Raw genomic sequence first — 13,895 nt, 5'->3', positions numbered from 1 at the left:
TCCTGCTGTGCACCCCATGCATGCTTGCTGGAATTGGGCTCCAGCTGCCCCGTGATCCTGCATCTGGGTAAGCGATTATACAAAATCGATGGATGGATCCATAATAAATAATTCAATTGCCTAAAGGTTATAAAACTATAGACTTCAGACCCGGAGGTTTTGGGTTCGAATCTCAATACTGACAGTGTGTGACCAAGAAAATAAAATACATTTTCCTCCCGCAGTCCAAAGACATACAGGTTAGGTGCATTGGCGATCCTAAATTAAAAATAAAGGTGCCAGATCGATGACACAGAGGAACCATTTTTTTGGTTCCCAAAAGACATGAGGGTTACGGAAAGAACTTTGGATTTATTTAGATCCGTAACAAGGTGCTTACAGTAAGTAATAAGAAATAGATAGTAATAGGTTTGTGATTTTAAAAGGACTCTTGCTGCACAGGTTAAGTTCAGGTTTTCTTAATCTGTTGGTGCCCTACTAGGTAGCCCACCGTACATTAAAGATTTCAGTTTTTAGGGTTATGGTTGCATATTGGGAAGTTTTACAAAGCACGAAGAACCAACTTCATATGCAGAGAATCCTTCCCAGAATGAAATGATGGTTTGTCAAGCAATAGTTCTATGAGGAACCACACAGCCCAGTAAAGAACCACAAAGGGCCATTAAGGAACCAGCATTTTTAAGAGTGTGCCTGTGCTCCACTTGGAAAAACAAAAGAAATTTAACGAATGGCATTTCAAATGTTGCATTGGATTAAAGCATCAGCCTCATAATAATAATAATAAGGGTGGCGCAGTGGGTAGCGCTGCTGCCTCACAGTTAGGAGACCTGGGTTCACTTCCCGGTTCCTCACTGCGTGGAGTTTGCATGTTCTCCCCGTGTCTGCGTGGGTTTCCTCCCACAGTCCAAAGACATGCAGGTTAGGTGCATTGGTGACCCTAAATTGTCCCTAGTGTGTGTGTGTGCCCTGCGGTGGGCTGGTGCCCTGCCCGGGGTTTGTTTTGTTTCCTGCCTTGTGCCCTGTGTTGGCTGGGATTGGCTCCAGCAGACCCCCGTGACCGTGTAGTTAGGATATAGCGGGTTGGATTATGGATGGATGGATAGATAATAATAAGGCGAATCCTGCCTTGACCCAGTGCTGCTTAGTTTGGCTGCAACAGCCGAGTTGGTCAAAGTCAAAGTGAACTTTATTGTCATCTCAACCATATACAAGTATACAGATAGACGAAACTGCGAAGCTCAGGGTCCACAGTGTAACAACATGCAATAAATAAATTAAAAATAAAATTTAAATTTAAAATTAAAAAATTAAAACACAAACAAGACAAGACATTGCGCAAAGATAGGACAAAGAAGTAGCAGCAATATTGATGTGTAAGATATGTAATATAATAAATAATAGAGGGCGGCACGGTGGCGCAGTGGTAGTGCTCTCCCGGGTCCTCCCTGCGTGGAGTTTGCATGTTCTCCCCGTGTCTGCGTGGGTTTCCTTCGGGTGCTCCGGTTTCCTCCCACAGTCCAAAGACATGCAGGTTTGGTGCATTGGCGATCCTAAAAATCGTCCCTAGTGTGTACTTGGTGTGTGTGTGTGTGTGTGCGTGCGTGCCCTGCGGTGGGCTGGCGCCCTGCCCAGGGTTTGTTTTGTTTCCTGCCTTGTGCCCTGTGTTGACTGGGATTGGCTCCAGCAGACCCCCGTGACCCTGTAGTTAGGATATAGCGGGTTGGTGGATGGATGGATGGATGGATAAATAATAGATATAGATAATAGAGAAATGATCAGTGTATGCTAATAGTTATTTAAGACGTGTAAACAATGACAGGTCAGAATGTTTCACAGCAGAAGGATAACAAGAGTTTCAAAATCCTTAAAGGTCAGTATGAGATTTTCAGTTCTTACCTGTACAATCGTCTTTACAGGTCAGTGGCTCGCATGTATAAAAGTTCTGTTTTTCGTGGTGGTTGAGGCCGTGTGGAAGGTCCCAGGGGGCAGCCTGGTGTTAAGGAGTCTAACAGCTTGAGGGGTAAAAACTGTCCTGCAGCCTGGCACATCTGGCTCTGATGCTGCAGTATCTTCTCTTGGATGGCAGAAGTGTAAAAAGTCCATGTGAGGGGTGTAAGGGGTCTTGCACAATGCTGCAGGCCTTGCGGACACTGCGTTTGTGAAATATGTCCTGTAGTGAAGGGAGAGGCTCCCTAATAATGTTCTCTGCTGTCTTCACTATCCTTTGCGGTCGGATATGTTGCAGTTGCCGTACCAGACCGTGATGCAGCTGGTCAGAACACTCTCCATGGTGTCTCTGTAGAACCTGGTGAGGATGGAAGGGGGAAGACTTGCTCGCTTCAGCCGCCTCATTTGAGTTGGTTTAAGTGAATTTCATTATGTTGTGCTTTGTCTGCCGTGCCATCTCAGGTGTTTCAAGGAAAATGGCCGGCTTAACTTAATGCTTATTATATAGGCACAAAAATAATAATAAACAGAAACGAGAATACTGTAATAAAGGCTTATATTCCTTACTAACCGAAGTGGTTCTTATTAACGATTCCATAGGTGAACCTTTTTTTGTTCCCAAATGAGCAATCGATATGGAGGTTCAAAAAAGAACGTTTTACTGAAGATTTGCAACAAGAGTGGGCGGAGTGGTGGCTTTGAGGCTAAGGCTCTGTGCTGGTAACCAGTGGGGGTTGCTGGTTCAAATCCCCATCACTGCCAAAAGAGATCCTACTCTGTTGGGCCCTTGAGCAAGACCCTTAACCTGTAAGTGCTCCAGGGGCGCTGTACAATGGCTGATCCTGCGCTCTGACCCCCAAGGGGTATGCGAAAACTAACAAATTCCTAATACAAGAAATTGTATAAGGCGAAATAAAAGGACAAAAAAAAAGGTTAAAAATAAGAGCAGATTTCTGAAATCTTAACGGGTTCCTGATTTCAACAGGACTCCATGCAATCACGCAGGCTAAGCTCAGGTGCCTGTCGTATATCCATCTACGTTAAACGATTTCACATGCAAACTAAGAGATGAAACCAAAAATTTTAAGAATGTTTTTGGCATTTTTTTTATGATTCGGACAATTTAATACAAATATGAGGAGATGATGCCCATGTACAGCAAGGGGCGCAGCTGACAGCTGAGCTCGGACTGTCGGCATAAAGCGCCAGGCAGCGCGCATCTCCAGGTATTTCGTGAAAAGACGCGTCGCGGTTCGATCCGCAATCTCTGAAGCTCAGCCGAGGAGACCTGCATAGCTAAATCCATAGGTGAGCACGAGTCGAGTTTAGATGTCAATGTTGGAAACCCCCCGACAGAAAAGGCAGACTCGATATGTAAGCTGTGCCAGACCGCATTTACTCTGCAGTGCGGGCTGTTGTCATTTTCTCTCCATTATTTCACGGGCTCCGATCCTGCACTTTATTTATGTTTCATCCACTTTCTCAGAAGACGAAGAGTGTTTGGAATGAAGCCGGATCGAGTGAGTAACTACTCCGCTACTCAGGTTGTGTGTTCTGTGTGACTGATCTAATGCACGTTCGCCGTCTCCGACTGCCTCGACTCCGTGTGGAGACACACGAGCGCCCAGCACCGTGACTCTTACTGTACTTACAAATCCCCCGTTTATGTCACGCGCGGACTTTGTAGGATGGCAACCGCGGGGCACGTAATTAATGTAGTCGCGTGTGTGGTCAGAAGTGGGCTTAACGTTCCTACGGCTCAGTTTCGCTCACTTGTGGCTCTTGCGTTTCCAGTGGTACCGAAGACTTTGTTGGAACACTGGAAACTGACCTTGTGATGCGTACAGGCTTCTGGATCAGGCCCAGACTATCGGGCAAGCTTGCATGTCCCTCGAGCTCCTCCAATGGAAAAGCGAGCAAATGGAACATGCCAATTTTGATGACAGACATATGTCGCCTCTTTGTGTTTTGGACGCCTGTCCGAATTCCGGATAGCACGCACCTCTACGAGCCAGGGTCGTGTAGGACACGTGTCCACATCAAATGACGTCATCGAGTTGGTCCCGTGGGGTTTAAGCTCAGGAGCGCACATTGGGGTCCCGTTCAGAGATTGCATACCGTAAACGTCCGAAAGTAAATCCGTGGATGTGTGCAGATACAGGGGGGAAATGAGCAACGAAGCGAGCTGTGTTAAGAACGAAAACCGAGTCAGTCTGCTGAACGAGTGTAAAATCATTTCGAGTAAAGTGGGATATTCTTGACCAGAACGAGTCACCCGCCGCAGGACTGCAATAGAATTATAAATTATAAAGAGCTGAAATCCGAGCGGGCGGCACGGTGGCGCAGTGGGTAGCGCTGCTGCCTTGCAGTTACGAGACCTGGGTTCGCTTCTCAGGTCCTCCCTGCGTGGAGTTTGTATGTTCTCCCCGTGTCTAAGTGGGTTTCCTCCCACAGTCCAAAGACATGCAGGTTAGGTGGATTGGCGATTCTAAATTGGCCCTAGTGTGTGCTTGGTGTATGTGTCCTACGGTGGGTTGGCGCCCTGTCCGGGATTGGTTTGTGTCTTAAAAGGGCATCATGGTGGCGCAGTGGTAGCGCTGCTGCCTCACAGTTAGGAGACCCGAGTCCTCCCTGCGTGGAGTTTGCATGTTTTCCCCGTGTCTGCGTGGGTTTCCTCCGGGGGCTCCGGTTTCCTCCCACAGTCCAAAGACATGCAGGTTAGGTGGATTGGCGATTCTAAATTGGCCCTAGTGTGTGCTTGGTGTTTGTGTGTGTCCTGCGGTGGGTTGGCACCCTGCCCAGGATTGGTTCATGCCTTGTGCCCTGAAAATGGATGAATGGATGGATCCATCCATTGACCAACCCGCTGAATCCGAGCACAGGGTCACGGGGGACTGCTGGAGCCAATCCCAGCCAACACAGGGTGCAAGGCAAGAACCAATCCCGGGCAGGGTGCCAACCCACCGCAGGACATACACACACACACCCACACACCAATTGGCCAATTTAGAATCGCCAATCCACCTAACCTGCATGTCTTTGGACTGTGGGAGGAAACCGGAGCGCCCGGAGGAAATCCATCCAGACACGGGGAGAACATCCGCCTGTAATAATGCATTGAGGAGCTCCAGCCCTGTTGCTGTTTTGATAATTTCATATTATGTTGCTGCATTTGAGTGTTCTATAATTTGCTACTTTCAGGATTATTATTATTAATAATAATTATCTATATCTGCGGTGGGTTGGCACCCTGCCTGGGATTGGTTCCTGCCTTGTGCCCTCTGTTGGCTGGGATTGGCTCCAGCAGACCCCTGTGACCCTGTGTTCGGATTCAGCTGGTTGCAAAATGGATGGATGGATAATTATCTATATGTTAGCCCCCATGCTCCCCACATGTGAGCTTTCCATCAAGTTGTTGAAGAAATCCATGGCACTGGTGTCAGGCGGCATCTTTGAGGGGAAAAAAGAAAAACATTGCAACATTGTGGTATTGAAGTACTGTACTATATTTTAATTATAGCAATGAGGAAATTGATGCTTTTAATGACTTTATGCAATTTTTAAAAAATTATGCATCATTGTTCAGTCCCAGCAGTGGGTCCAAAACAATGGGGCTCACTTTAAAGGGTGAAATCCGCAACACAGATAAGGCAAATGAAATGGCATGAATTAATGAATTGATGCTGCGTCTCCGTGCCGTGCATTGAAAGCGCGTCTGTCTTACAGTAAGGAGACTTGGGTTCGTTTCCCAGGTTCTCCCCCTGTCTGGGTGGGCTCCCCCCCCCCCCCCTCCCCACTTGTCCCAAGACATGCATGTTAGATGAAGTGGCGATGCTAATTTGGCCGTTTGGTGTGCTCACCCTGCGATGGACTGGCACCGTTTCCAGGGTCTGTTCCTGCCTTGTGCCCTATGCTAGCTGGGATACATTCCAGTTTAACCCCCCCCCCCCCCCCCCCCCCCCCCCCCCCCCCCCCCCCCCCCCCCCCCCCCCCCCCCCCCCCCCCCCCCCCCCCCCCCCCCCCCCCCCCCCCCCCCCCCCCCCCCCGTCCCACAACACTGATCTGGATTTAGCAGGTTAGAAAATGACACAATGTGTCTCCCAGTTGCTTGCTTTGCATTTGTGAGTAGTTACTGACCGGTTTATAAATCCGCTGGATTAGTGGTTTGGATAGGGCAATGCATACTGGCATTGCCAGTGTTTAAACAGCACTTGTATATGAAAGCATTGCTTCTAAATATAAAAATGTCTTTTGACTGTTCGAGCTTGTCGTGTAACAAACAATCATTAGAGGATGAGCCCCGCAGGCAGAACACACACCATTTCTTGAATTGGTACGTTGAGGGTTTAAAATGGAAACATCGCCAGGTGAGTAGTGTGATGATTAGTGTTGCCGTTTCGTGGATCCTGCAATCAGAGTTCAATTCCAATGTCTGGGTGAAGTTTTCATGTTGCCTCCTATTCCTGTCAGCCTGCCCCCCCCCCCAAACTAAATGTCACGTCTGAAGTAATCCCAGTGGGGATACGGGCCTGAGTGGGCCCTGTCTAGGACTTGTGCCACCAGAATAGACCTCTGGTCCCCGAGATCCTCAAGTTAGGGTCGAACAAATTTGTGAGAAACCTTGAAGGCCAGCAGACATTCAAAATAAGACAAACTGTGAGTCAGAGACTCCAAATCCCTTTTTTTATCTTTGTTTTTGTGGTCTGGCTATTTATGATGATGAATTACTGATAATGCGGTAAACCACATGCACACTTTGGGTGTTTCTTTAATTACTGATATCTTGGCCTTGACTACACCACGGCTTTGTAATCCAAGAAGATTAAGGAGGCTCCTGACGGGCAACCCAGAAGGCCACTAGATAATGGTGCAGGATCCACGTGATGTGTTAATCTTTATCTGTCAGGTTTAATCAGTTATAATATGCACTAAAAGAAGGTCAAGGCAAGGAGGGCATACATTCATGGAGAGACTGGGACTTACAGAAGGTGAACGAGCAGAGTGGCCAGTGGGGTGGACTGGAGACGTGCCAGGATGCACAGAGATTGCTGCAGGACCCCCATACCTGTAAGGTTATCAAGACAAACACTGTTGACAACTACTCTCAATCACATATCTTTACCGGCATAAAAGCTTGAACAATAATTGCCTAATCATATTATGGACTTGAATAACCGTCTACTGATAAGAAATAGCAAAAGTTAACTCGTTCTGTTTCACTTAAGTCCCGGCACGTCGGCCTCAGTCATCTTCTCTCTTAGTTTTCTAGCAAATTCTGAACAGGAGTTGACTCCGCATGCGCTGTGAGAAGAAACGAATCAAAATGGTGTTACATTCCAGTTACTTTATTCTGACTTGATAAAGAATCTGCACCCTCAGAAATAAAAGTGCCAATGCGGCTCTTCAGGGTGGTGCCATAAGGGAACCAAGCAAGAATCAAAAAAACAAAATAAAGGCAAAATTTCTCACCTGTGCTTTCATTATTGTGAATGGACGCCACAGCTTTCCTCCACCGACTCCCACCGCACAAGCCACACGTCTCAGTGACCATGGCAGGGCAGGTGGATTGAGCAGCTCTCCTCTGCCAGGGTGCCCTCACCAGGCTGTCCTGTAACAAAGCTGAACTTTGACACACTTGTCTTTGCACTGTCAAGTGTGCAGGTTGCATGATATCTAAAGGTAAACATTTACACTCCTGACTTTGAAATGCTCAAGGTCTCCCTCTGATTTGACTTTTATCAAAGGTCACCCTTGCTGGCTGTCAGCACACAAAGCCACGGCAGCAGCACGTAATCAGAGAAAACTGTGCAAGCATGGAAAAGCTTTAAGGAAAATGTCAGTCATGCATGGGCACAGGTCAGCGTGACGCTGGCATTCAAGTCGAGCGAGGGGCAAAGGGGAGACGGAGAGAGCTGGAAAGAGAGAGAACTGGTAACACGCTTATCTGACTCTCCCTCCTCCATGTTTAGTTTATCTGGCGCCTTTCCTCATGATGACTTGTAACACGAATAGGTGATGTTTATCATGTATATAGTGCCTTTCACTGTGTTAACATGATGTTCAGCTCATGTTTGATTTATATGGCGTCTTTCCTCATGGTATTGTGCAAAACACTTACATAATATTCATGCTTAATTTATATAGCACCTTTCATTTTGATAATGTGCAACATGATTATGTAATATTCAGTTAATATTTAATTTATATAGCGCCTTTCCCCATGATAATATGGGACATGCTCATGGGATATTCAGCTAATTTTTAATTTATATGGTGTCTTTCGTCATGGTATTGTGCAACACACTTACATAATATTCATATTTAATTTATATAGCACCTTTTGCAATGATAATGTGCAACATGATTACTTGATATTCAGTTAATATTTAATTTAAATATAGTGCCTTTCCCCATTATAATATAATACTCCTGGGATATTCAGCTCATATTTATATGAAGTCTTTCTTTATGGTATTGTGCAACATGCTTACATAACATTCATATTTAATTTATATAGCACCTTTCGTTTTGATAATGTGCAATATGATTATGAGATATTCTTAATTTATATAGTGCCTTTCTCCATGATAATATAGGACATGCTCATGGGATATTCAGCTCATTTTTAATTTATATGGTGTCTTTCCTCATGGTATTGTGCGACAAGCTTACATAATATTCATATTTAATTTATATAGCACCTTGCATTTTGATAATGTGCAACATGATTATGTAATATTCAGTTAATATTTAATTTATATAGCGCCTTTCCCCATGATAATATGGGACATGCTCATGGGATATTCAGCTAATTTTTAATTTATATGGTGTCTTTCGTCATGGTATTGTGCAACATGCTTACATAACATTCATATTTAATTTATATAGCACCTTTCGTTTTGATAATGTGCAATATGATTATGAGATATTCTTAATTTATATAGCGCCTTTCCCCATGATAATATGCAACATGCACATGGGATATTCAGCTCATTTATAATTTATATGGCATCTTTCTTCATGGTATTGTGCAACACACTTACATAATATTCATATTTAATTTATATAGCACCTTGCATTTTGATAACATATAACATGATTACTTGATAATAAGTTAGTATTTAATTTATATAGCGCCTTTCCCCATGATAATATGGGACATGCTCATGGGATATTCAGCTCATATTTATATGGAGTCTTTCTTTATTGTATTGTGCAACACGCTTACATAATATTCATATTTAATTTATATAGCACCTTTAATTTTGATAATGTGCAATATGATTATGAGATATTCTTAATTTATATAGCGCCTTTCCCCATGATAATATAGGACATGCTCATGGGATATTCAGCTCATTTTTAATTTATATGGCGTCTTTCCTCATGGTATTGTGCGACAAGCTTACATAATATTCATATTTAATTTATATAGCGCCTTTCCCCATGATAATATGGGACATGCTCATGGGATATTTATATGGTGTCTATATATACGAGCCATGGCACCTGTCAAAGACAGATAATAGCAGATATTTCCTTATTATTCCATCTCTTGCCCTCCATGTACCTCCAGCGCCTTTCCTCTGTATGTACCTGCGTGTGTCTGAACGTCTCTTAGCCGGTGTGTTCTCATAAAGCCTTCTTCTCAGACTCTGTGCAGATGTTTATTGTTCCTGTTGCTTTTTGTCTTTTGTTAAACTTTAGAGATTCTTTGTATTGCTTACACACGACGATATCTTTGATCAAATATTTGCTCTGCCAGCATTATGTTTAATAAGAAACACAGTGCTGCAGACACAAGAAACCCATTTTGTTTCTGATGATAAGTCCTGCTCATATTGTTATAAGCACTGTGCGTATCTTAGACTCACAACCTTGGCTTCATGCCTTCATTTCCTTGTTTTAGCTGAACGCCTTCCAAAAGGCCCTTAAGAAGACCTGCCTATGTGGTAATCAGCAGTGCCAATGCGAGTAGGGTAAAGGTTTCTTTCGAGGTGCCAGAAGTGGCGACTGAGCCTGTAGGCCAATGGTCAAGTGACAAAGCCACCTGCTCTATTCACATAGAGTCAGGTCCATAAGTATTTGGACGGTGGTACAAATTTTTAAAATTGTGGCTCTGTGCGCCACCACAAGGGACTTGAAATGAAGCAATCAGGATGTGGTTGAAGTGTAGATTTGCAGTTTTAATGTAAGGCGTTTTCTAAATTCCTCAATGTTGTTTTTGTTAAAGGCGGCCATTTTTATACATGCCCCCTACCCCACCCATTTTAAGGGGCTCAGAAGTATTTGGACAAACTAACATAACCATGGATATAACGATTATTTTCAGTACTTTGTTGAAAATCCTTTCCAGTCAATGACTGCCTGAAGTCTGAACCCCTGGCCATCTCCAAGTTCTGGGCCTCCACCCTCCTGATGCTTTGCCAGGCCTCTACAGCTGCTGTCTTGCTTGTTTGCTGGACTCTCTGTCGTCCATTTTGTCTTCAGTAAGTGACATGCATGTCCAGTTGGGTTGAGGTCAGTTGACTGACTTGGCCATGGAAGAATTTTCTACTTGTTTGCCTTGAAAAGCCCTTGGTTTGCTGTCCCAGTGTGTTTTGGCTGCTTGTCCATCTGTACTGGTCCTATCAGTTTTGTAATGTTTGTCTGAATCTGAGTAGAGAGTATAGCGCCCGGGACACTTCAGAATTCAGCCTGCTACTTCTGTGTGCTGTCACATCATCAATAAACACCAGTGAGTGACATCCATTGGCAGCCATGCATGATCAGGCCATGACACGGCCTCCGCCATGTTTCAAAGTAGTATGCTTCAGGTCAGGAGCCATTCCTCCTTCTTCTCTCTGTCATTCTGATACATATTGAGCTTAGTTTCACCTGCCCAAAGGAAATTGTTTTTAAAAATTGTTTTTTGGTAAAGTCCTTCCTATACTTGAGGTGTACCATTGGTTTGCACCTTGTGGTAAACCCTCTGTCTTTACTTTCATGAGGTCTGCTCTTGTTTGTAGATGTTGGCAATGATAGATCTACCTCGTAATAAGTGGTCTTGGTTTGGTTAAATATTGTGAAGAGGTTCTTCACCAATGACACCATTCTGCAGTCATCCAGCACAGTTGTCTTCTGTGATTTTCTAGACCTTCTGGTGTTGCTGAGCTCACCAGTCTGTTCCTTCTCATTAAGAATCTACCAGATGGTTGATCTGACCACTCCTGGTGTGTCTGTCTGCTATCTCGCTGCTGGATTTCTTTTGTTTTCTCTGCCTAATGATGGCCTGTTTTTACTTTCATGGACCTCATATTGAGAGTCCAAATGCAAATTCCACACTTGGAATCAATTCCCCCCGTGACCCTGTGTTCGGATTCAGCGGGTTGGAAAATGGATGGATGGATGGATGGATGGAATCAATTCCAGACCTTTAACCTGCTTAATAGTTAATAAAAATAACGAGGGACCTGCTCCCACCTAGCTAAACAACAGCTTGTCAGTCAAATGTCCAAATACTTTTGAGCCCCTGAAGAAGGGAGGACCCTGTGTAAAAAAAAAAAAAGCTCATATTATATTTCTGTTAAAACCTTTGAATTTAATGCTGAAAGCCTACACTTCAATTGTGCAACAATTTCTTCATTTCAAATCAATTGTGATGGCGTACAGCACCAACATTATGACAACTGTATCACTGTCCAGATACTCCCGGACCTAACTGTATATTCATACTTGATGTTCTCATGGAGCTGCTGCATTGAGATATCAAGAAACCCCCCACCCAAAATAATTTAGAATTTCAGCATTCAGCAATTGACGTTTCTGTTTAAACTTGTGCAATGTGTTTAAGAAAGAAGAGGATTTTTTAAATACACAGAACCTTTCAGTGATAAAAAGAATGCTGGACATCAATAGCCTACATATCTGTCATTGAAATGCTGTAAATGTGTCTATGGATAGTGAAGCTAATTTCTGTCGTGTCCCAAAAGGAATGACCTCATCTGCTTACTTAGACTTTAAATGTTAATTAAAGCCCCCCCGGTAAAGTGAATGAAAAACACACGAAGACGGGAATGCCTCACTTCACCTCATCTGCAGCCCAACAGCACAACCTAACCCAGCGCCATGACGCTCTTTACTTCTCTGCCTGGTATCGAGGTGTCGAGGCCGCCGAGCTTCGCCCTTAATCAGCAAAGTCACACCGCGAACACAGCGCCGCCGCGCCGGCCACAGTTTCCTGCAGCACAAGAGGCATTTCGGTAAGAGGTGTAAACTGAATGAAAACGGCTGCTAACACGACTGGGTTTTCCATTGTGTGTGTGTGTGTGTGTGTGTGTTTTACTTACGATCTGAGGGCGTGCGGACTTACTGCATTCCTAAGCACCTCCGAGAAATCACATAAACTCCAACAATGTCCGCTCCATGCCGTGTCGTGCTGTGATCACATAGCCCTGAAAATCACATCAGGGTAAGTTCCCATCTGGTCACCCACTCCCTCCTCCGCTACCAGGAACTCGGACATCGGGGGAAAAACACTACAGGGTGACAATGTGCGACGCTCGTGCTGACCTGGCTGCCTCACGTGGGCGCAGAGAGAAACCATCAGACAGGCAGATAAATGTGAAAGGCAATATATAACAGATTGACAGATCCATAGATGGAAGTAAAGGACACTATATAACATATAGATGGATGTGAAAGGCACTATATAACAGAGAGATGTGAAAGGTACTATATAACAGAGATAGATGTGAAAGGCACTATATAACAGAGATAGATGTGAAAGGTACTATATGACAGATAGACAGATCCATAGATGGATATAAAGGACACTATATAACATATAGATGGTTGTGAAAGGCACTATATAACAGAGAGATGTGAAAGGTACTATATAATAGATAGACAGATCCATAGATGGAAGTAAAGGACACTATATAGTAGATGGATGTGAAAGGCACTATATAACAGAGAGATGTGAAAGGTACTATAGCAGATAGACAGATCCATAGATGTAAAGGACACTATATAGTAGATGGATGTGAAAGGCACTAACTATATAACAGATAGACAGATCCATAGATTGATGTAAAGGACACTATATAACAGATAGATGGATGTGGAAGGCACTATATAGCAGATAGATGGATGTGAAAGGCACTATATAATAGACAGACAGATAGATGGATGGATAGATTTGAAATCACTCTGTCATAGCTGCACATGAAAGATACTGTGTAAGGGCACTATATAATAAATACAGCAATAAATAATAAATAATGCTGTCAGGATAGTAGCATAGTTGTAGAGCTTCTGCCGTGTAACATGGAGACCAGGGTTCAAGTTCTAGGTACTTCTTGCATGGAGTCTGCATGGGTTTCCTGCCGCAGTCCAAAGCTGTGCAGGTTAGGTGGATTGGCAGAGCTAAATTGTCCCCTAATGTGTGGGTTTCCTCTGACCCTACGTTGGGTAAGCAGGACTAGGAAAATGGATAGTAAATAAATATGAAAGTATTATGTAGCAGATTGGTATCTATATATATATATATATATATATATATATATAATATATATAATATATATATATACAGTATATATATATATATGAAAGGCACTACATAATTTTTGCATATGAAAGACGCACCATGTAATAGGCAGATATTAAATAATCTGATTAACTGATGTTGATTTTAGTGTAGCTGGCAAGATTAGATGATTGGTGGGATTTGTGTATGAACATACAAACAACGTTCGCGCTAAAATTGCTCCAGTTTGAGTGAAATGTTTAAATGTATGACCTCTAATGGACCAGGTTAGTTGTGCCCAGTGGCTACTGGGATAGGCTTCAGCTTCCTTGCATCTCTGGTCTGGATAAGCGGGTTTGGAAAATGGATGAGTGGATAGATGGATGAATTATTAGTTTAGTGAACATCCTTTCCTATTCAGGAGCAATGGGAGAAAGGCAGG

The 13,895-nt window shown here is 43.7% G+C and overlaps 1 protein-coding gene across 3 annotated transcripts in view; it reads left to right on the top strand.

Annotated features, from left to right (window-relative positions):
• Positions 1-13,895, top strand: part of hsd3b7 (hydroxy-delta-5-steroid dehydrogenase, 3 beta- and steroid delta-isomerase) — a 129,440-nt gene that overhangs the window by 71,023 nt on the left and 44,522 nt on the right. Inside the window, exon 1 of one of the 3 annotated variants that reach the window (XM_028815028.2) lies at positions 1,811-1,870. The exons of the other annotated variants lie outside the window; for them this stretch is intronic. Coding sequence (XP_028670861.1) covers positions 1,826-1,870 — 45 coding nt within the window. The 5' untranslated portion in view covers positions 1,811-1,825. Of the gene's footprint in view, positions 1-1,810; positions 1,871-13,895 lie in introns of those variants that run through there. 3 annotated transcript variants of the gene reach the window in all.

The sequence above is a fragment of the Erpetoichthys calabaricus genome, chromosome 12 (assembly GCF_900747795.2).
Source record: "Erpetoichthys calabaricus chromosome 12, fErpCal1.3, whole genome shotgun sequence".
Lineage (NCBI taxonomy): Eukaryota > Metazoa > Chordata > Cladistia > Polypteriformes > Polypteridae > Erpetoichthys > Erpetoichthys calabaricus.
The sequence above is the reverse complement of the archived record's forward strand: the minus strand, read 5'-3'. Positions and strand labels throughout refer to the sequence as shown.